This window comes from Telopea speciosissima, chromosome 2, assembly GCF_018873765.1.
Source record: "Telopea speciosissima isolate NSW1024214 ecotype Mountain lineage chromosome 2, Tspe_v1, whole genome shotgun sequence".
Classification (NCBI taxonomy): Eukaryota; Viridiplantae; Streptophyta; class Magnoliopsida; order Proteales; family Proteaceae; genus Telopea; species Telopea speciosissima.
The window spans coordinates 9289275-9312257 of NC_057917.1; the positions used below are offsets into that span (position 1 = coordinate 9289275).

The 22983-nt window shown below is 38.1% G+C and overlaps 1 protein-coding gene and 1 pseudogene across 2 annotated transcripts; one reads left to right on the top strand and one right to left on the bottom strand.

Moving 5' to 3' along the window:
* Nucleotides 1-1582: 1582 nt before the first annotated feature.
* LOC122650420 lies at nt 1583-2868 on the top strand (annotated as a pseudogene).
* Nucleotides 2869-4755: 1887 nt separating this feature from the next.
* Nucleotides 4756-15303, bottom strand: LOC122651337 (4-hydroxy-3-methylbut-2-en-1-yl diphosphate synthase (ferredoxin), chloroplastic). 2 transcript variants are annotated; one of them, XM_043844684.1, is made up of 20 exons: nt 15096-15303; nt 14347-14576; nt 11956-12113; nt 10440-10546; nt 10245-10345; nt 10066-10142; nt 9390-9509; nt 9066-9293; nt 8550-8669; nt 8329-8403; nt 8167-8244; nt 7590-7649; nt 7433-7495; nt 7093-7237; nt 6851-6989; nt 6598-6675; nt 6356-6515; nt 6158-6256; nt 5970-6074; nt 4756-5067 (listed from the first exon to the last, which is right to left on the bottom strand). In XM_043844684.1, exons 2-20 carry the CDS (start codon nt 14552-14554, stop codon nt 4966-4968), a joined length of 2223 nt encoding a protein of 740 aa, XP_043700619.1. In that variant the 5' UTR covers nt 14555-14576; nt 15096-15303; the 3' UTR covers nt 4756-4965. The 2 variants fall into 2 exon arrangements, with proteins under 2 accessions (XP_043700619.1, XP_043700620.1); XM_043844685.1 differs by lacking the exon at nt 15096-15303 and having other exon boundaries at nt 14347-14591.
* Between the last annotated feature and the right edge of the window lie 7680 nt (nt 15304-22983).

Below are 22983 nucleotides of genomic sequence, written 5' to 3' on the forward strand. Positions count from 1 at the left end.
ATAAATATGTATCATAAAATTGTGTGAAATGTCATCAATTGCACCCCTATAAAATTTTTGGGGTGTCCATTTGGCTCGATGAACCCTAGCCCATCCTGAGCCCTAACAGGGCCTCATCCTAGTTTTTCAGTCCGTAGAGCGGGATTGGGTTTAAATTTTTCTTGTCCTAGTATAGTAAATGGAAAAGCTAAAGGTTAGGGCTCTCGATCATATACACATCAAGGTAAAGACAAATGGATAATTTTGTTATGAAAAAGTATCTCAGAACCGCCCCATGCCTTCTCACAAAGATTGTTTTATTTTATTTTTTTTCTTAAAAAATCAATATAAAGATCACTGTGAGGGGGCATAGGGTACGTTGGTGGCTTAGAGAATCATTAATCATTTTGTATATATTTAGTATGGTAGAAAGACTTGTGCAACACATATTGGAAGGGTTTACCACATAACTAATTGTCAGTGTTCTATAAAAAAAAAAAAAAAATTTGTCAGCAACAAGAACTCAGCCTTATCCCAACTAAATGGGATTAGGTATATGGGTCTTTTTATTTTGTTCATTCAGTTTTATTCTAAGTCATACTTATTACTAGTTCTAAACTACGCATGTCTTTCCTTAGCACTTTTCCTAGAGTCATTTTGGGTCTATCCTGGGTTCTTTTAGCTACTTCGATCTGAATCAAATCCCCCCTCCATATTAACGCAATCAAAAGCTTCTATTACACATGTCTTGCCAACTTAAACATTTTTCTCGCAACTTATCATGTATCGGGGCTATTCTTTATTGGCTTTAATTTGTTCTCACACCTGATTTGGATTAGCCACATATCAAAATATCATGCTCAAATTCAACCAAAACCCCCCCTATGTATGTCTATACACGCTTGCAGCACATCAATTATTATACCCTATCACACAGTCTTGGATTTTAAAAGGCTCCAGTTTCACAAAATTCAGGTTCTATACAAACTAAGGGTGTCAATCGGTACGGTATCCGGTATTTGGTACGGTATTGAAACCAAACACCCTATACTAATATCGTACAATACCAAGTACGACACTATTTTCCCATACTGAGACCATATCATATGGTATCAATTCGGTATACGGTTTCTTATATATATAAATTATTATATATATATTTTAATACAGATATAGTTATATATATTGTTTATTATGTATAAATTACTACATATATAAATATATATTATGATAATACGGTACGATATCGGTATTCAATATGATATCAGTATGTATCATCGGTATCAACCTCCATACTGATACCATACCGGGTCGAGTATGATACCATTTTTCCATACCATTACCATACCAAATTGTATTCGATACGATATTGAATCGGTAAATGGTTTCGGTACCGATTGACACCCTTGAATTACTACTAGGTGGCAAACTCTCTATAGCAAGGTTTTAAGAATAGGGAATCGGATCAATGAGTCAGCCGATTTAGATTGAAATCCATTGATTCTAAGGTTCTTGAACACGATTCAGGCCGATTCCGTCTTCCGCGTTTTAAAACCCTACTCTCCAGTCCGAAGTGATCTTTCACCTTTCGAGAACCTTGGTCTCAAGTTGCAGAGAAAGATGAAAGCAATGGAAAGAGAAGCCGCGCTTTTGGAAGAACCCGTAAGTTTGTAGTCAGAACTAATAGCGTTTTTAGTACATTTCCCATGTTTAGTTTCCTCTTCAAAAGAGTCCCAATCGGGAGAACTGTAATAAGAGATTCAACTACACAACTGGGTTTTCTGCAAAACCCTTCATCTCTCTCCTCAAAAGCCTCAAGAAATGAGAACCCTTTCGTGGTCTCTTACCTCATCAACTCTTGTGGGCTCTCACCCACAGCTGCCATCTCTGCATCCAAGAAGGTTGGTTTTGAATCCTCTGATGGACCTGACTCGGTTCTTACCCTCTTCAGAAACCATGGATTCACCGACCCCCAAATTTCCAGTCTCATTGGAAAGTGCCCATCATTGCTCGTGTCCAATCCTACAAAGAACCTTCTTCCTAAACTTGAGTTCTTCCATTCCCTGGGCGTTTCGAGCCCTGACCTTGCCAAAATCCTCTGCAAAGACCCAAGGGCTTTGTTCAATAGCTTAGAAAACCAAATCATCCCTGCTTTTGATTTCTTCAAAAGTTTAGTTGGGACTGTGGAGACTGTTGTTATTGGCCTTAAACGTCAACCTCGTCTTATCAATTACAATATACAGAAAGTGGCTCGAAATTTTGAAATCTTGAGAGAAAATGGAGTACCAAAAGTCTAATTTCGTGAGTTTACTAACTTTCTTTCCCCAATCCTTGTCACCTAAAACTGACAGGTTCAAACAGATAGTTGAGGAGATTAAGCAAATGGGTTTCGACCCTTCAAAATCCTTGTTTATGGTTGCTCTACATGGGTTTACATCAATGACCAAATTGACATGGAAGCAGAAATCAGAGGCTTATCAAAGGTGGGGTTTTTCTGAGAATGAGATTCTCATGGCATTTAAGAGATACCCTTGGTGTATGATATTGTCTGAGAAGAAGATAATGAGTCATATGGATTTCTTTGTTAACAAAATGGGTTGGGAATTGGCAGATATTATGAGGAACCCACAAATTCTTGGGTTTAGCTTGGAGAAGAAAGTTATCCCAAGGTGTTTTGTTCTTAGAGTTCTGCAATTGAAAGGTCTAGTGAAGAGAGATCATAGTATAGCAACTGTGTTGAGAAAGAGTGATGAGTCTTTCTTGGAGAAGTTTGTGTTCAAGTACCAGAAGCAAGTTCCTCAACTATTTTATGTATACAAAGGGAAGATTGGTCTGCCAGAACAAGGATATGGATCCACTGTGGAAGTCAGTGGAAGGAAAGTATTGTGAAAATATTCAAATCAATATTTGAAATTCAATATGCAACTTTATTGTTTCTTTTTTTTTTTTCCTTATATCGCAATTAATATATGTTGAACCTGATTTGTTGCCTCCGAGCTGTCAGGTGTTGACATCTCCACCTAACATTGGGCAACACTTTTAAAAATTGGAGAGGATTATTTTTCAACCTCCTCTCCCACCCCCAGAGGCCCAGAATTAGGATATAGATCTACTGTGGAAGTCAATCGAAGGAAAGTATTGTGAAAATATTCAAATCAATATTTGAAATTCGATATGCAACTTTATTGTTTCCTTGTTTTCTATTTTTTTTTCCTTATATCGCAATTAATATATGTTGAACCTGATTTGTTGCCTTTTGGATGTCCGAGCTGTCAAGTGTCGACATCTCCACCTAGCATTATCGCATTGCACACTTTTAGAAATTGGAGAGGATTATTTTCCAAACCCCTCCCCCCCCTCCCCCTAAAAAAAAAAGGGCTCCTATCCACCCAATGTACTTCATAAAAAATTATTAAACTATTTACCTATTAGTGACTTAGTGTATTGCAAACTAATTTAACAAATATGGAGCCTCAAAAAGTATATATGGACACCACTCAAGGTCAAACAATTTGTAACCTAAATATATGGATGACAATGACATTTTTTGATGATGATATGTCAATGTCAAATTATTTTTTAAAAATTTTTTATACTCTTAACTTGAAAGAACTTTTGAGAATAAGACAATAGACAATTAAAAGATGTGAAATTTTAAATACACCTATAGAGGTGTTATTCAGACATTCTCTTCTGTCAAATAATATAGTTGAATCTTGGTGCAACTATGCCTTTGTTACACCAAGTTGTCATAAAAAAAAATAATAAAAAAAAAAGACAAAAATCATTATAATGCTAACATTAATTGATGTCTGCCTCATAAATTTCGAATGACAAAAATACCCCATATTATAGGTCGAGTTTGACGGGTAGAATGAAGGTGCCAACGTGGCCTCACTGGTAAGGACCATGGCTAGTTAATTCGTAGGAAAAAAAAAATGTAATTGAGGTCAGTTCCAAGAAAAGCATGGTAGAACAAACCAACCAACTTTTTCTTTAGCCATGGTGAATGCAAAATTTAGTATGAAAAATTCAGAACCGAAAAAAGCATGGTAGAACAAACCAACAGAGGATTTTTCTGGTTCGGGAATTGGAACGAACCCTATGGCAGAATGCAGACTTAAAATTAGGGATGTAAATGGATATCCAAAAATTCCAATTCGATCCATATCCGCATCCGTTTAGGGACATCCGTATTCGTTTAGCGATATCCGAAAAATATCCGGATACTCCGATAAAAATCCATCCAGAAAAAAATGAAAAAAAATCCAAATACTTAATAATAAAAAATTAAATAAATAATAATCTTGAGGGTTTTTTAAGATTCACCAGGTTCTAGAATATGAGGAAAATAAAATCATGATCTACGAGATATGGCTTAAGAGTGAATTGTATCCGCTAGGGGGAGGAAGGTCCAGGTTACACAAGGCAGAGATGTAAATGGATGGTCGAAAATCCAAATTCGATCCGCATCCATTTAGAAATATCCGTATTCGGCCAGGGAATATCTAGATGCGATCACATCCGGTCCGTATCCAAGCCGAATCCGATCCGTTTACATCCCTACTCAAAAGTATGGAACTATGGAATTCCACAAGGTAGAACCGAATGTCATAAAAAGGGTACAATTGCCAATGTCAAATCTCTTACAGTTGATGACTGCAGCTGAGCTTGGTTCTGAAATTTTCATACTAAATTTTGCATTCCCCCCCTCCCCCACCCCCCTGCCTCCCCTCTTTCTCATCAGGATAATCACAATATTAACACAGATCATTTAAGGAAAAAAGAAATTATAATTCCTCTGTTTTATTAATGGGAGCACACATTGTTAAACATGTAGGACACAGCTCCCACAGAAAAATCTTCTGTTTGGTATTTCCTTGCTGTTCAACTATGATATATCGGGTTGGCCCGTATACTTTGTTACAAGAAGAGGAGAGCTTCCTCAAAACTCCTTCACGCCATATCAACTGCCAATGCAAGACCTTACTCTTCTGTTGGTGGCTCCACCCAACGGCCATGATCTTTTATCAGCTGGATCAAGGCATCAGTTGCATAGTCCATATCAATTCCTCGCTTCACCACCGTCTGCAACACAGGCAAACACCCTCCTCCGGTCAGTACAACATTAGATAGCAGGGGAAGGGGACTAACAAGTCCACCAACTTCCCACGTCCATGACTCCCAACCAAGGTTACTGTCTTACTGACTGAAGCCTGAATGACTAAAATGTCACTGATATTATGGTATGCAGGGACCCCAGAGTAATAAGTGTTAGGTTAAACTAATCCTAATCAAGAACCCATTAAGAACGGTACTACAAGTAAACTTAAACTTGGACCAAATGATTCCTGGTATTGAGGGACACTCCCTGGACTAGAATAAATAAATTAAATTGTAAGACCCAAAAGCTAAATGGCTGTGGATGATTCCAAGATTACAAAACTTGAACACTAGAACCAGCAATCAGAAATTTGGTGGACTTGCATTCTCACAAATTCCAAGTTTTGAGATTCTAAATATGAAATCCAAGAACGATGTGTGATAGAACAATGAGAACTCAGAATCCCAAGTACATTTGCATCAAATGATTAGATCTCTAAACTGCCACGGCAAATTGAAATATCAAATATTTGATAGCAAATGACATGCCTCTATATTTTTTTGGGCAAGAGAATGCTAACTGGTCATGTGGCCCCTGTGCTGAGAGCATGCACGCAAGCATCATGGTGGGCGGGGTGGTCATTTTGTGCCCACCTGTGTCTAGGTGACCTCGCAACCAGGTAGCATTATTTTCCCCATTTTTTTGTAGGAGCTAAAATCTTTTTAACAGAATTGTCAATTGTGGTTTAGTGGTAATAGTGATGTGATCTTGTTAAAGCAAAAAATAATAGACTCGTGTGTTGACTGTTGCAGTCAGAGCACAGAAACAATAACATAAGGAAGTTTTTCAAAACCATCAATTATGTCGGGCTGAAAGATGAATTTACCTTCCCAACATAAAGATCGATCTTTCCAGGAGCACCACCTACATACCCGAAATCTGCATCAGCCATTTCTCCAGGCCCGTTGACAATGCATCCCATGATTGCAATCTGCCACATAAAGGGAAAGAATGTGTAAGACAATAAAAAGTGTGATTCTTAAATTTGTTAATTTGCTGTCATCCAAGGATTACCGAAACACCAGGCAAGTGTAACGTCTTTTCTCTTATTTCAGCGCTTATTTCTTGAAGGTCAAACAATGTCCTCCCACAGGATGGGCATGAGACATACTCCTGCAAGAATTTATGCTCCACCAGAGTAACACATAAGTAAAAGCACCCTTAGTCAGAGGTCATCTCAATATTCTGTGGTGCCCTATCTAAAGTACTTACCGTCTTTGTATTCCTCATTCTACAACCTTGCAATAAATTGAAGGATGTATTCCTTAGAAAATCCACATCCTGGTCTCGGGCTTCTAATAAAATTCCATCCCCAAGTCCATCGACCAGAAGAGCTCCTGCGGCGCTGCCAGCACCAATGACTAGGTCATCCCTGCAAATTTCAGGATTCATATAAGCCCAAGAGATTTGTCTCATTGCTTGCGTTTTAGTCAAATATTGGAACATGAAATTACCTGTGAATTCCTTGGGGAAACTCTAGGTGGTGAATCACAGGGAGGTTCAGAGCATTGTCCTCTAAATACTCAAATAACCTGTAAACAGATTGTTTTATTTTCAGGACCAGAAAAAAGTAGGCAGTAAAGAAACCTACGGATGTATGAAATATGAGCTTCCGGGACATTGAATTAACTGAAGGTAGGTGAGAGGGAGACTTGTCACTTTCATGTATTTACATATATGCAAAAGCAGAGTTACTACAATCATTACCTCCTAGCAGCATGTACCCTACTGAGTTTATCTTCATCATATGATATGTTATGTAGGAGCATTGTAGCATCAATTTCTTTTAGGATATCCAAATCACCATAGGGTTCATCCCCACGAACAGATACAGCTAATCGTGTGCCTGAGTGATAAGACAGAAACAGGCACAAGCAACTACGGTAAAAAAATATATCCAACCAACATAATCTACTACCCTATGCCTGAAAATATCCAAGGAGGGGTACCTTCTGGCAAAAGCTTGTAAGCACCGGTTGCCAGTTCCTTGAGATTTACAAGGACCACGGCATTTGGCAATGGCTTCGTTAGCTGCTCTGAAAGAGGAGTCAAAACCCCCATACTTATATCGATCAACCTCTTGAGAGCTAGGCGCTGGTCATTGAAAAAAGAAATTCAAATCATCCCAAATTTTTCATAAACTCCCCACACATTATTGCAGGGTGAAACTATTTAACAATAAAATATAAACAATAAACAAAGTCGAAACAGACAAAATAGAAAAAAAAAATTCTAAGAAATACAATGAGGAAAATTTTACTTTAACATAAAAAATATTAAGGTCCTTACAGCTTTGCTATCTTCCACTGGCGGAAGCTCTCTCAAAAGAATTGAATCCACTGTTGCCAGATCCTGCCATCCGTATTGGAGTTTGTTGATAAAACATAATGGATATCCAATTACTTAAATTTAACTCCAAAATTGACAAAAATGAGTGGAGGAATACCTTGAATGGCATGCCAACCACGAGCTTTGTTGCAAGTGATTTGTATAAGATTTCAGGTGACTGATAATAGAACCATGTCAGACAAGGATTACAATAAAAAGGGGGGAGGGTGGAAAACAGTCCTCAGATCGGAGATGTCAGGTTAAAAGAAAATTTTGGTCCTTGATATCAATATGTGAAGTCAACAAAAGAATAGTGTCGTCTAAACCAGCAGGCAGAGTTACGAAAAATTGGGAAAAATCTTAACATATCACGTATAAAAGTGTCATCTGGATTCTGACTTTGCCTTGTGAAATAACACTGTATCTTTTAGTAAATCGCAGAAAGCCCTGTGCAATTGAGCTAGTAGTCAAACAAAAAATGTTGCACAACATACTCATGATTTTGTCTCATAATCATGTTTCTGTATTATTAATGGGAAAACATTTTGTTAACATTTCTTGACCGGATTTAGATTAAACCTGGGTTTTCAAATGAATTTAACCAATGGTCAAAAAACAGATACCGATTATTGCATGTGCAAGAAGAATCAGTGAAGGAGAAGAAAATAAAATGCGAAAATAGAGCCAAAGATCACCTTCAACTGATCCAGGGATACAGATATGAGAACAGATCCATCACGATGAAGCACCCCTCTGTAGTCCACCTCTTCACCCTATATTCAGAAAATATTATATCTGGGTTCCAAACATATAATGCACAAAGGGTAATTGTAATTGAAAAGTAAAAAAGAACTGACCTCCTTCTGAACAGGAAGTTGACCAGTTCGACGCTGGAAATCAAAATAGTGTCTATGTTTCTCTTCAAATGGTGCCTGAAAAAAAAAAAGAAATTAAGACACAGGTAAAAAGTTTTTTCATAAAAGCTGGAATCTTAAGCATAAGATAATTTGCAAGACCAAATATAATCTATAGACTTTGTAACCCATTTCTTTCTGGCACAAAAAGTAAAGAACCTTACCACCCCTAGCTGAAGATCTGATGCTTTCATACCAAGGTTTGCCAATCTTCTGCAAGGATCTATCTCTTCCTCTGGTGGTTCTGTGAGGGAAACCCTGATTGTATCACCCAAACCGTCCTGTATAACAAAAAGGGATTCTCAGCCTACTATCATTCATTGTAGCTCTTCACACATTGAATAATTGTTAGTTTGTTCAGAATATTTATAGCAAATCTGAAGCAGGGATGTCAAGGACATTTACATGAACATGTATATACATGCAACAATCCATGACATCAAGATGAAATATGATAAAATGACGGTCTATGCCTAACCTTCAAAGTCAGTTCATTTTTATGAATCACTGCATACTTACCTACCAATAACACCACAATATTATCTAGATGATAGTAGGAAGCATTCCGACATACCATCATAATTCCAACAAGTTTATCATTGTTTGGAGTGAAAAAAGAAAAAAGGGGGGGGGGGGAAGAGAGAAAGAAAGCAAGAAAGAAACAATAAAGTAAGTACCCTAAGAAGTGTCCCAATGCCAATGGCAGATTTCATCCGTCCATCTTCACCTTCACCAGCTTCTGTAACTCCCAAGTGAAGAGGATAATCCCACCCTTGGATATACATTTCTGCTACAAGTAGGCGGTATGCTTGGACCATGATCACCGGGTTACTTGCTTTCATAGAGAATACAAAATTATGATAGTCCAACTTCCGACAAATCCTTGCAAATTCAAATGCAGATTCAACCTGTTTCAAGTCATGGCCACTGATTAGAACCAATTTGAAACAGGTGGAACGAAAAAGGCTCAAGTCTTAAAAGAGTGATAGAATATAGCCATTTACCATTCCCCTGGGAGAATCACCATAGTAGCTCATGATACGATCAGAAAGGCTTCCATGATTTGTTCCAATTCGCATTGCCCTTCCATATTTCTTACACTTCTCAACTAATGGAGTGAAGACCTGGAAAAATACCACTGAAATACATTCAACCATGTGGCCTTAAGATACTTACATGCAATTGAGGGAAAAAATAACACTAAATATCCATCCGTGTGTTCAAGCTCTATGTTTGAGCCATCTCATGTTATGAGTTGCAAAGTATTGTGAGGACATCAACAAATATTTAAGACCAGTATGGAATAAAAACAAGATCAGTGGTAGAGAAAAAAATCCATGCTCCACCAAGAAAGTACTTGAAGAGGATTTTACAAGCTTCCAACAAGAAACAGACAAAATTGTAGTGTTCCTATCCATATCATCGCAAAAAATAATCCATGCTACCAAACTGCAAACAGGTATCCTGATAATCTAAAAAGTAAGATTGGAAGTTAGGGTATCTATCCTGTTGATTAATAATATCGATTATCACCATTACGTATGAATGCCACCTGGGGCCAGTTTCAGTGGGAGATATCACATTTTTCACAAAAAATGTACAACATATATACAATTTTTTGGCATTGAAACTTGTGAATAACATATTTAATGAATTTACAACTGCAGTGAGTCAGATGACCTTCTCAATATGCTCAAGCTCCTTTTGGTAGTCCTCTTCTGTGTACTCTAGCTTCTCAAACTGGGCTCGCCTATCAGCTGCAAGCAATTGTCTCAGCATTCGAAGAAAGCCAACCAATCACATAAAAAAAAGTAATATTCAGAAATCTAGATATGAAGCAAGGAAGTTGAACTAGTTACCAAAATTCCCTGGGTTGACACGGATCTTGTCAAAACACTCAGCAACTCTCAATGCAACAGCAGGTGCAAAATGAATATCTGCTACCAGAGGAATATTGTAGCTGGATAAACAAATATGTTAGTGCCGTAAATCATATATAATATGGATTCTAAGTCCACAGAAGTCCCAAATTACAATTACAAGACAATACTCACTTCTTTTGAACAAGAGTATTCTTTATATCAAAACAAGCATCTGCTTCTTTCCTCCCTTGAACTGTTATCCGAACAATATCTGCTCCCTTGTCAGCTATTCTCATCACCTACCAATTTAATTTTTCACCCATCAGGATTTAAAAAAACACAAATAAAAACCAAGATTAAGATGCTTGTACAGTCTAGAAAAACATCAAAGCCATCTTCCATTTTGTCCATATTAATCTGCCCCTGTAGATCAGCCGAGGTTTTATTGGCTGCATAGGACATCATTAAGTACTGTTCCCTTAAATTCAAGGGACAGCTACAATTCAAATCAGAACTGACCATGGGAAGCCCTCCACTTGATTCTGTGACATTGGTTTTATTCGTAACACATTTCCAGTGATGAAGCCCTGGGTTACTCCTATAAGCTCTTGTGAATTTGATCACATTATTGTTGGCAGTAGCTAAACTATCAGATAAAGGGGCTCCATACTTCCATAGAATATTAATATCCAATTAAACTTTAATATTATACAAGTTGGCTGTCCAAAGAATGCCAGTTAGAATTTTAATCACTTGAGTGTAGATTATGAGCAAAGAATCACTGGTAACAGAGCCATTTCTCCCATGTCAAACAAAGAAAAAGCAAGGATGAGGTGCAAGGGTTAGGCCAACTACAGCACAAGTCATTGACAGACCATTATGGCTGAATGCACCTGGTTAAGATTGAAGGCTCTAAAAGAAAGACGAAGGCAAGGAAAGGGGATATGTACTGAGGTACAATTTGAGGATATAAAAGGAACAATGCTTTAAATTTGGAGAATTATGGGATTTCTTTCCCATGATGGGAATCTCAGAGTCGATTTTCAACCATTATTGACAAATTCTTATTCAAAGCTCCAGCACCTGCATTTTAATTTTCAATTGAAATATTGAAGATCTAAAATTTCAGAACTTCATTTCAATTTTGACTATGACCGAAATGATTCCAGAACCAAAACTGGCACCTTTGGGAAGGCATATGCATTAATAGAATATATGGCCCAAGGTTAGTATGAAATGGTGAAAGGACTCATTTGCCCAACCCCAAATAGTTTGGACAAGACTTCGGATAATTATATTGATGTCACCATTTTAAAATGGGTAATATTCGTAATCTGGATATCCTGAAATCATAGGTTCAGTAACATCAAATGTCACAAGCCAAGGCTGAACACCCCCCCCCCCCCCCCTTTTCAAGCAGACTGAGGCAAGTTGGGGGAAGCTTCCCGCACTTCTGCTTCTCAGATTCTGGCATTCTGCTCTAAAAAGCAGGTTCAATAAAGCTTCACGCACAGAATCTTTACTGCCAATACTGAGAAGCTCACCCCCCCCCCCCCCTCATCTGGGCGTCTGCTTCTTGTGCATAATTGAACCTGAGAAGTAATCCCAAATGTGTCCTAACAAAATAGGGTCCTTGTCGCTTGTTTGGTGGTGCACTAAGAACAGAATAAAATAGAAACAACAGAGAAGGACAAGTGAGTGGATTAACCTGTTCAACTGTTGCAGCAACATCCTTTGTATCAGTAGTTGTCATTGTCTGAATCCTTATAGGGTGTTCACTACCAAGAGCAACATTTCCAACCATAACTGTGCGAGTTTTCCTCCTGACAGTCTTGTCTACAGATTCACAATACTTTTGCCTGGGAACTACATTCATCCAAACAAAGGAAAATCAGATAAAATAATATGGCCCAGGAGGCAGACATCCCTCCCTGCCAACCACATTTTCTCTTCTAGAAAAAGAACTTACGATTAGTCTCTAAACAGTATTTTAAGGGGGGGAAAAAGATTAAAACTAGCTAACTTATAGTCTCCCTTACATACTTTAAAAACAAAGCAAAAACAAACTGCTATTTGATACCTTACAAATCCTTTTCCAGAAGATCAACTCACAGACAGAACCAGAACATGTTAATATGATTTCTATAGAAAACTGATACATACACACATATGGGGTGGGGAGAAAATAGAGAAAAAGATAAATTAAGGAGAAGAAATAGGAGAGAAAATAGATAAGTTTGGCTTTACGGACGAAGCCGGACATCTGGCCGATTGGGAGGTAGCTGACCTCTTCTATGGATAATTCCAAGAGATAATTTAGGATTTCAAACTACTCTTCATTACCTAAGTTGCATTTAAAAAGGAATACATCCAAAGAAAACTACGCACTAATTAAGTATATCACTACTATAGTAACTCTTACACAATCACTAATAACTCCTAATACCTAACCATTATCGGATAACTTCCTATAATTATACCTAACATAAACAATAACAACCAATAAGGGTCCCTCTATCACGTGTGCACGTAACAATCCATCTCCATAAATTTGGTTGTGTCCTCAAGACCACTAAATTACAAATAAAAATTAAAATAATTCCCACCGGATCCCAAATCTTGTTGGGGTAATTCCCAAGTTGCCCACGAACTCGTTGGTCCACCAATGCTTAAAGTTTGAGGTTTGAGATGCAACGTGTCACAAACAAATGAAAAACCTGATGAAAATCCCGTACGAACCCGAGACAGTCAATCTTTGCTGAAAAAATCTCTTCCATCCACTCTTGTTTTAAGCCGTTAAACAGAGAAGGATATTTCCATATAGACCCGGGACGGTCGAGTTCCTCTGCCATGCCTAGCTCTGATACCATTTGATATGTACACACGTATGGGGTGGAAAGAAAATAGAGAAAAAGATAAATTAAGGAGAAGAAATAGGAGAGAAAATAGATAAGTTTGGCTTTACAGACGAAGCCGGACATCTAGCCGATTCGGAGGTAGCCGACCTCTTCTCTGGATAATTCTAAGAGATAATTTAGGATTCCAAAAGTCTACTCTTCATTACCTAAGTTGCATTTAAATAGGAATACATCCAAGGAAAACTACCCACTAATTAAGTATCCCACTAATGTAGTAACTCCTACACATTCACTAAGAACTCCTAATAACAACTAATAAGGGTCCTTATACCACGTGTGCACGTAACAAAAGCAAATATAGAAGAATATAATAATGTATTGAAAAGATCATGCAACTCACTAAATAATATATTGCTACATTAATAACAAGGAGAATAATCATCAAAATCCTTCACATTAAACTTGGTGATTTGGCCAAGTTGACTCCACACATAAGTATGAACCAAGTAATCCTCGTAACTCCTGCTTAAGACTTAGCTGAATAAACCCACTGAATTGGTAATTCCAACTACTCATCCAATTCTTATATGGTTTGCTGATATGTAAAGTAAAAGGGGCAACACTTCATTTACCAATGGGTACCCTATAACTCCCAAAGTAATCACTACTCATTCTCAAGATTCAAGATACACGGAGAGAAAAGAATAAAGGTGCTATCGAAACACCCAGATCAACAATCAAATAGGCTATCCAGTTTCTTGAGAGAAAACTAGGCTATCTAGTTATGAAGCTTTCTCTCTTTGTTGTCCTCCATATTAATTATTTTTTATTTCTGTACTTGTCTCTTCATATTAGAAACAATTTTTGTACAAGATTTTAATTTTGTCTATCTCATATAAACTTTGAAAGAAATATTTACATGACCCCACAAGTTAAATTCATGATTCCTGAAGCCAACTCCAATCCTGACCATGCCCCAAGTTGCGTTTGGTCCCAAGTTTGCAAGCTATGATCAAAATAACTTTCAAAAAATTCCCTGATATTTTCATGGTAGAAAAGAACATTTACTGATACTCCATCTCTGGAGAAGACCGTACAAAAATACATCAGTTAAGTGAAGGAAAGCAAACCCCCCTTCTTTCCCGTTCTTAACTCTTTTACCAGGCTAGCACCACACAGTTGTAACTGTAACCTACTCATATCACGATTAAGAATCTTTAGTTAAAAGTCAGAGATAATACCTAAGAGGGGGCTTCCTTCTGAAGCAGGTTGCATTTCAGCAATTTCCGGGCCAAGGTTTGAATTTCTGATCACCAATACCTTCGTCCTCAGATATTTCGGTCTCCTCAAGTCAGAAACCTTCATGAAGTTCACACTTTTTGTAAAGCTCAAACCATTATCTGTGGTTTTGAATCCAGAAAAAGAAGCAGGAACTGTTCCAGTCGCCATCTTCTTGAAGCACAATCCTCACCTTTACAAGTTCCAAAAGACCATAAGCTAGGTAAGCCCCAAAAACTTCAGAAACAGAAATTCAATAAAAATTGCATATAAAACCTTAGTAGCCCATTAAAATTAGACAGGAAAGGAACTTCTAAATTCATCGAACTTTAGAAATCATAGTCAGAAAAAGCGAAACAAGAAAAAATAACGCTTCAAAAAGCTTGCAAGAAAATACGATCGAGTACAGGAAATCCACGCGACCAACACCCCCCGACCCCAAAACCTCCCTCGGAAAAGATTCAAAAAGACTTCAGCTGCGAATAAATCAGAACACCTTAAGTGCCAACCTTCAAAACCTTCCGGAAAGATTCAGTTTACTGAAAATGAAATCAAACCTTCAAAAGCTTCAGTGTTTCAGCGAACACCAATTGAACTGAACATGAAACCAGTTACAGTGCAAACAAACACTTCTTTTAAAGAATTTAAAACGAATCTCAATTGATATGCATGCGTATAACAACTAATAATCACTATTTTTCTCTCCAGTTACCTCAGTTGATGAAACCTCGACTGATGGATGCTTTAAGAACTGAGTAAGAGATTAAAATTCTCGACAAGGAAGGCTGAAGGATCTGGAGAAAGAACTAGTGGCGAAGGAGTTTCAGAATTCAGAAACCTCAATAAAAACTAATTGAGGGTTTCTCTCCAAAAATTTGGGTGAAATTTGTCTGGCTTTTATCGATGAAGATGACTCAAGAAAAGCCGAAGCTCTACGGGAATGAGGAGTAGGATTTAGAAGACGACAACTACCAGAAGAACAAGACAAATTTATAAGGGCCCTCTTCTTTCCTCCATTTCTTTCCTTTTTTTAATGAAATCGAAGTTTTTTTTCACCTGTTGATGAGCCAGCGAGTTTTTATCTTTTAAAATACCATATCAATTTCAGTTTTTTAGGTGGGAAACGACCGATTAGGTAATTTAGGAATGCTATGAGGGTAATATGGTCATATTAATTATGATAATCCCGAAATAACGAAATATATGGAAAACGTGAAGAACGACTCAATGATATAGGGGTACTTTTGGCAAATAAAACGTTTATTGCATTTTAATAATGACAGTTACCTGTAATGACCGTTGTTGCCCTTTATAGTTGACCGACGAAGGAAATATTGTCTAGGACAGCTGTCATACCCGTTAAGCTCATGGGGGTTACAACCTACAACTTGCAAGTTGTTTGCCCAAAAAAAAAAACCTCACAACTTACAAGGTAACAATTAACCATAGCAATAACGGGTTAATTGTCCACATCGGGTGTGTGAGTGTGGTGTGTATTGTGTATATCTGTTATTCCACGGTCCTATAAGTCGATTAACCTTTTGGGATTGATGTATAATTTGTGTGATTATACTTTCATAAAAAAAATAATAATAGGTTAATTGTTAATATGACAATTTTCAATTTTTCATAATGGGTTGGACTAACATATTTTCTTATATTGTGATCTTCCGAATCAAATCTAAACATGCATCCCACTCATAGATCAAGGTATCGATATCGTATCGGCCAATATATATTGGTATTGTCGATATCTGATATCAAAATGAATATCGATACGAATTAGAAGTATCAGACAAAAAGTAACTTATTTTTTCAATTTTTGTTTTGATACAGATGTGTCATCGACTGATACAACCTAATATGTATCGGAATTCATAAACGAGTTTATGTTGAATGTCTTTTACTATAATTGTTTCTATACAGAAGAAAAGCTTTTTTTCAGGGTTTTGCAACAAATTTTTTTTAAGGGTTAAGGAACATTGTTAGGTTGTATGACCCCTACGACCAGACATAAGAAGGTGAATGACTACTCCACTCCTATGAACCCATCCTTATTGAATGCCCATGTATGAGTTCATATTAACCCCCATGTTGGTGCAGACCCCTCAACCCGACAACCTTCTTTTCCTTTTTGTCAAATTTAGAATGCTAAATATGATATTCTTTACCAAAAAAAAAAAAAACTAGTGCCTCATAGCCTAGTTAATAAAATTTTTATTGACAACAATGACTATGATTTGAGGAACAGAGATCAGATCAGATTAGAATCAACAGATTCTGATTCCAACTGTTTGATTTGGCTGATTCGTACTTGATTTCTATCTCATTCCAGGGAGAAAGAACGTGTTAGGCACGTGCGGTGCGCTGCCCCTATGCCCAGACATAGGGGGCACGAAATGATGGCCGCCGCAATCTCGGTATATTTTGCCTTTCCATGGGAGTGTAGCGATTATTTTACATGCCCCTGGGTTTGAGCGCAGAAGCAACACACCACACGCGCCTAAATAGCGTTCCCCTGATTCTATTTACTAGAACCATGGCTATGAGTAAAGATTAGTTTCTAATTGAGATTGGACATAAGAAGAATAATTAAGTTACATCGTAAAAGAAACCAAACGCCACATGAAGACTACACACAGTGTATTGTGATGGGTCATTTGATGGTAATGACAGATTGGATCAGCTAGATGGCTTATTAGTTATTACTAAATGTACTCCTAAATTCACTTCATCGGGACCAGACATATTGGGTATTCATGCTAGACTCCGTCTAGTTGCAAGGAAATAGAAAGGAAGTAAAATCAGTTTTATACACGGTGGTATCTGATTAACGATCCTTTTTCCCAAAATTTACAGGCAAAGAGAGATGTCTTAGAATTATTATACAATTAGATAATGATTACAAAAAAATTTCTTTTAATTTGATTTTCCTTCCCTTCCTTTTACTCCCGTTGCAATCTTGGTATTGGGATCGGATCGGGATCATCCAAACGCAGGCCAAATATGACAATTTTGCCCTTGTTTTGTGTAAAAAAAAAACTAATTGTTTTACTATTTTACCCTTGCTTGTACAGGTGAATTGAATTGATCTCAACCGATACCAATCTGATCCAGTCAAAATCGGACAATCCAAACTATACTCATAACGGCGCAAAAGACGCCGAAAGCTGCTCATATGATCCAATGTGAATCTATCACATCTAGTTTTTGTTGGCCTTGAAGTTTTACCACACAAAAAAAGGCCTTGCATGGAAGCACAGGTTGAGGTAATTCCAATTAAAGCAATTAATTGGAATGTGGTTGTAGCCTTATCTCAACCAAATATCCCACATTCCAGGCTTCTCTGAGCAAGCGGCATAGGAGAGCACACTACTGAGAAACAGAACAGATTTTTACATAGGACGTAAAAAAGTCATTTCATGTGAGGAAGAGAGAGATAGAGAGAGGGTCTAGTGTACCCTTTAGGGTTGCTCGAAGAACTTTTCCCTAGTCGGCTAGTCCTAGATAGAAATTTTACAGCAAAAAAAGTCCCAAAAAGAAAATACTACCATATATAAATTAAAGGGAAGGTGTTCTTTGTCTAAGAGTGTGGCCTATGCCAACGTTCTCTATGCGTCTCTCTCCCCACAATAGAGGGCAGAAATGTTATTTTATAGGGGAGGAAAGAAATAGATACATGGAAGTTCTAGTGTAGGCAATGCTTCAGGACAGAAAACATTTCACCCGGATTAAAATGGAGTGATGGTGATACGGTATTCATATGCATTAAAAGTAAAAAAAGAAAAGAAAAATTACATTGATCTCCCTTAAAAATTAATAGGGCATGAGATCAATATCTGGTCGTGTAGCGTCTACACCAGCATTGGGGCCAATAAGAGCGTGTGCAAGAGCATTTGACTAAATGAGATTTTTAGTTCACTCGGGTCGAGCAGTAATTTCGCACGATCTAGTGTTTGGGTGTAAGAACCACACCACCAGTTAACGTTCTTTTTCGTAAATTATAATAGAATCTTTTTATGTAAAAATTAATAAGATCTCTGAAAATAAAATCAACATAGAATTTTAAATTTTCCATTTCTCAATCTTGTGGAGCTTAGTCCTGTCTACTTGACTAGGGCTGCAACAGGGTAGGGTTGGGCCGGACTTTTTAATATCCCAACCCAACCCTAAGTCCCCTTAGTTGGGTCCAGAGCCTGCTCGACCCTGACTCAGGGCATGAAAAATTCAACCCTGACCCTGGCCTGACCCTGATTGGCCCTGATCATGGGGAGGGGGAAGGGAGATGTATGGGTTGGGTTGGGTTGGGGAAAACATTATCAATTTTACCTAAAATAATATTATAACAAAATATATTCTATCACATATTATCTTTGTATATAATATATTATATAAAAAAAAGTGTGACATTTAAGGAAAATTATCACCTCCAGTTTGCTGACCGGCCCAGTTCCCCAGTTCCTCTAATAAGGGGATGGTGGACCCCACCCGGGTAGGGTGTTTGGGCATGGGTAGAGAGGTCATTTCAGCCTCCCTTTGTTAGAGGAACTGGGGAACTGGGCCGGTCAGCAAACTGGAGGTGATAAAGATCCGACATTTAAAGTTAATAATATATATTAGGGTTGATATTCTCTGTGTCACAGCGTAGCCTGCGCCCAGACACATGGGTTGGGTATTCCTGCCATTCAGGGGGCAGGGTGGCCATGTCGCCCACCCCCATGTGTCTGGGCGTAGCCTGTGCCCCCGGCACAAAGAACATTTGGCCTTTATATTATATTAGTATATATTTTATAGCATAACTTAAAACAGGGTCAAGCTAGGTCGGATTGGGCTTAACCCAAGGCCTCAACTCTGACCCGACCTGACCCAACCCTAACTCTAGATTAGAAATTTCTAACCCTGACCCATCCTCAGGGCCAGGGTGTCCTGTTCAGGCTCAGGGCAGGATCGGGCCGACTGGGCCAAACTTGCCCCCCATGTTATTCCCATATTAATAACATGACCCATTTCTTAATCTTTCTCCAGTATACTGGGGTAACAGTAAATTGAATTTATTGAATTTTTTCACCTGTCACAGTGTCACCTTGTCACCTTGATGGAGATTGATTATAATAGCATAAGGGTAAAATATGAATCCTATTAAATATGCATCAACCCATTTCAATCACCATAAAGGGGAGGTGTTGGTGATTGTTGTTATTCAGTCCTGATTTACTATTTTAAAAGTAAGAAGGATCTATTTGTTACTTTTTAGGGAAAAGTCTGGCAAATTGGCATTTTTTTGTAAGAGGAAGGTCCACGTGATGAAAAAAACCATTAATTTGACAATTTGACCAATAGTAGTACAATACCAAACAGTTGAACCCTATCTTTGTTTTTTGGTAAAAACAGTTGAACCCTATCACTACGGGCAAATGTGTCTGTAACCAACCCTGGTACAACTGATTGTTGTGGCCATGTTTTTTTTATCCTACACTATAGTTTTCTTTTATAGGTAGAGTTGGAGATTTTCTGTAATTTCTCTCTCATTTTCTCCCTTGCATCTAAAGCAATCGCAATCCTCATAATAGCGTAATAAACGCACATGAAGAAGTTGATCACAAATTAAAGGTAAAAGATCATTGTCTGGTCACGTAGCCCTTGCACCAGTGCGAGAGCATGAAAGAGTGTTATCACCTTTTTCATGTGCACAGTAGAAGCACATGAAGAAGGTGCTTGTAAATTAACGGGCAAGAGATTGTTGTCTGGTTACGTAGCTCCTGCACCAGTGCGAGGGCATGAAAACGTGTTATCATCTTTTTCATGTGTATAATAGATGCACATGAAGAAGGTGCTTGTAAATTAACAGACAAGAGATTATTGTCTGGTCACGTAGCTCCTGCACCAGTGTTGTGGCCAATGAAAGCACGTTATCACAGCCTCAAATTTTCCTTCCCAATAGTCTCACATCGTCCACTTATGTGAAAGATCTTGGGCATATATACTGGGATGATTCCTCCCAAAAATTATGCATATGTTAGGGAGAGGAACCATCCCACTACTTTTGTGCGATGTAGTGGGATGGTTCCTCCATAAGTGTGCGATGTGATTATTGTTTTCACAAAGGTGAGGGTGGATTGGAAAAACATGGTCTACCCCAATGTTCTTTGTGTCTATCTCTCTTCTCCCCCAACAAGGGTAGAAATATCATTTAATTGGGGAAAAAACATTTCATCTAAATAAAAAATAGGGAGAAAAAACGCCACCCAATGAAATGTGAATAACTCGTCCTCCTCTCTTTGAAACAAGGCGTGCTTCTACCAAGAAAAAAATAATGTGGATCTTAAGATGATAGTGATTTTCTAGTCCTTGTTGCACCAGACAAGACCACAATAGGTCATAGTAATAGATCGCGATCTTCTCCAATGAGTGCCCAATGAGGCATCCAACAGCTGGGCTGCCTGGCACACATCCTGGCGTGCACTCAAGCAGCCTAACCGTTGGATGCTCAATGTGCAATGTCCTCATTGGAGAGGATCCGGATCCCATAGTAATACAGAAAAACATGATAGACCGTGACCTTCAACTAATGCCAATCGCCAATGCAAGAGAAGCGACTCCTCTCTAACAAGGGTTTAAAACTCGGACACGGTCCAAGTTGATTAGATTGGGCTTGGTTAATAACAACTCAGCTTTCTCGTAATGAAATGGGGTCGGTTACATGGATTTTTGCCCTCTAATTAGTTATTTTCGATATCATACTTGATACAAGACCTAAACTATGCATGTCTTTCCTCACTACCTCTTCTAAGGTCATTTAAGTTTGCCCCTATTAATTCTTTTAGTTCCTTCAATCTAAATCAAATCACTCCTCCATACTAGGGGCATCCAAAGGCCTCCGTTGAACATGACCATACCACCTCAAACTAAAAATTGGAATAATCAACATCGGTGAAAATTTTATTAGAATCATTCCCGACAGACAAGTCCTAACCCTAGCTAGTTTTCGTATAGAGATCGGCCATCACTTTGATCCCCGGCTTAAGAAAGGATGAATGATAGAACTACAAAGGTAAAAGACTACTATCTTGGTTAGCTTCCTGAAAGTACCAATTATTGATTTGATCATCATTGGTAAAAGTGGAGGAGTTGGAGGTGGGGCTTCACGGTGGTGATGGTGTTAATGGTGGGTGGCGGTGGTGGTGGTAGTGGTAGTATTGGGTATCTACATTGTAAAAGAAGATGATGATTTGGGGAAGATGAGGGCATTTTGATCTTTTCAAATTTTAGCAAATAGGTTAGGGCAATTAGGTCTTTTCAAATTTAAAAAAAGATAAAAGAAAGGGTAGTTTGGTCATTTTGTAGCATTTAACGCCTAATGTGGACTTAAATGGCTTTAGGGGGTAAAGTAGGGGTGGTACGTGGAATTTTGAGGGGGTGCACATGGTTTGAGGTATCGATTCGGATTAGCCGATTTTGGCCCGATCGGATCTGTATCGGCCAAGACTGATCCCGATACTGATCCGATCCAACTATACGGACAAGGGTAAAAATGTAAAAAATTTAGCTTTTTTATAAGAAACCAGGGACAAAAGTGTCATATTTGTCCGAGTTTGGGCGATCCTGATCCGTATCGATCGATCCAATCCAACTGATAATAAGATCACGAACCATGGGGGTGCGTATGGACTTGTCAGAACCTTAGGGGGGCATGAGGAATATTTTTTTTTTGGTAAAGGGCATGAGGAATATTGGGTGCATTTTAAAGGGGTATGCGTATTTAACCCTAAATAAAAGGGCCTAAACGCCTAGTTTTTCATGCACGGATGACCATACTATGAAGAGTGTGTATACCGGAGCCACTTGCCCACCTTTTTCCCTTAAATAGAAGGGCCTAGACGTCTAGTTTCATGCACGGATGACCATACTTCCACTCCATCCCGTAAGGGGACAAAAATGATATTACAAGTTGTCAATTATATCTAAATGAGAGCTGACGTGACACCCATGTACATAGACGGCCATGCAGATAACTTTTTACCTAAATAAAATACAACCCTAATTAAATATAAATGTGAATCTAATCTAGTGGTTCTTACCCAAAAAAAAACAAAAAAAATCTAATCTAGTGGTGATTGTGAAGTCACAATCGGATCAAATCCTTTATACATCTTATTTATTTTTTGGGAGAGGGCCCGTCACACTGCCAGTGTGGGAAGAAATCTACACGTCCTATCAATGGATGTCTTGAAAAAATTATCATCAACATGAGATCTACATTTTCAAAATAAGAGAAAAAATAATTAAAAAAAATCTTGTGAGGCAAATACTGATGCCTATGCCATGTACCAATATTAGAATCCTATTATTATGTATTCCATAGAAGATTTTGATTTAAACAGTAGCTGGGCATGCCATGGATCCTCACATGGGTTAAATTAGATCATGGGGGCTGACCCATGAGGCCCACATTCTTTCTATATAACTGTTCTAGGCAAATTTAGGTCTAGAAAGCTTGTATGTTCCTTCTTGCTCATTGTCTGACGGACCTAGCAACAACTTTGAGACGAAACCCCAACAGGTTAACTCAGTACAGAAGGACAAACATCTCACAATTAAGA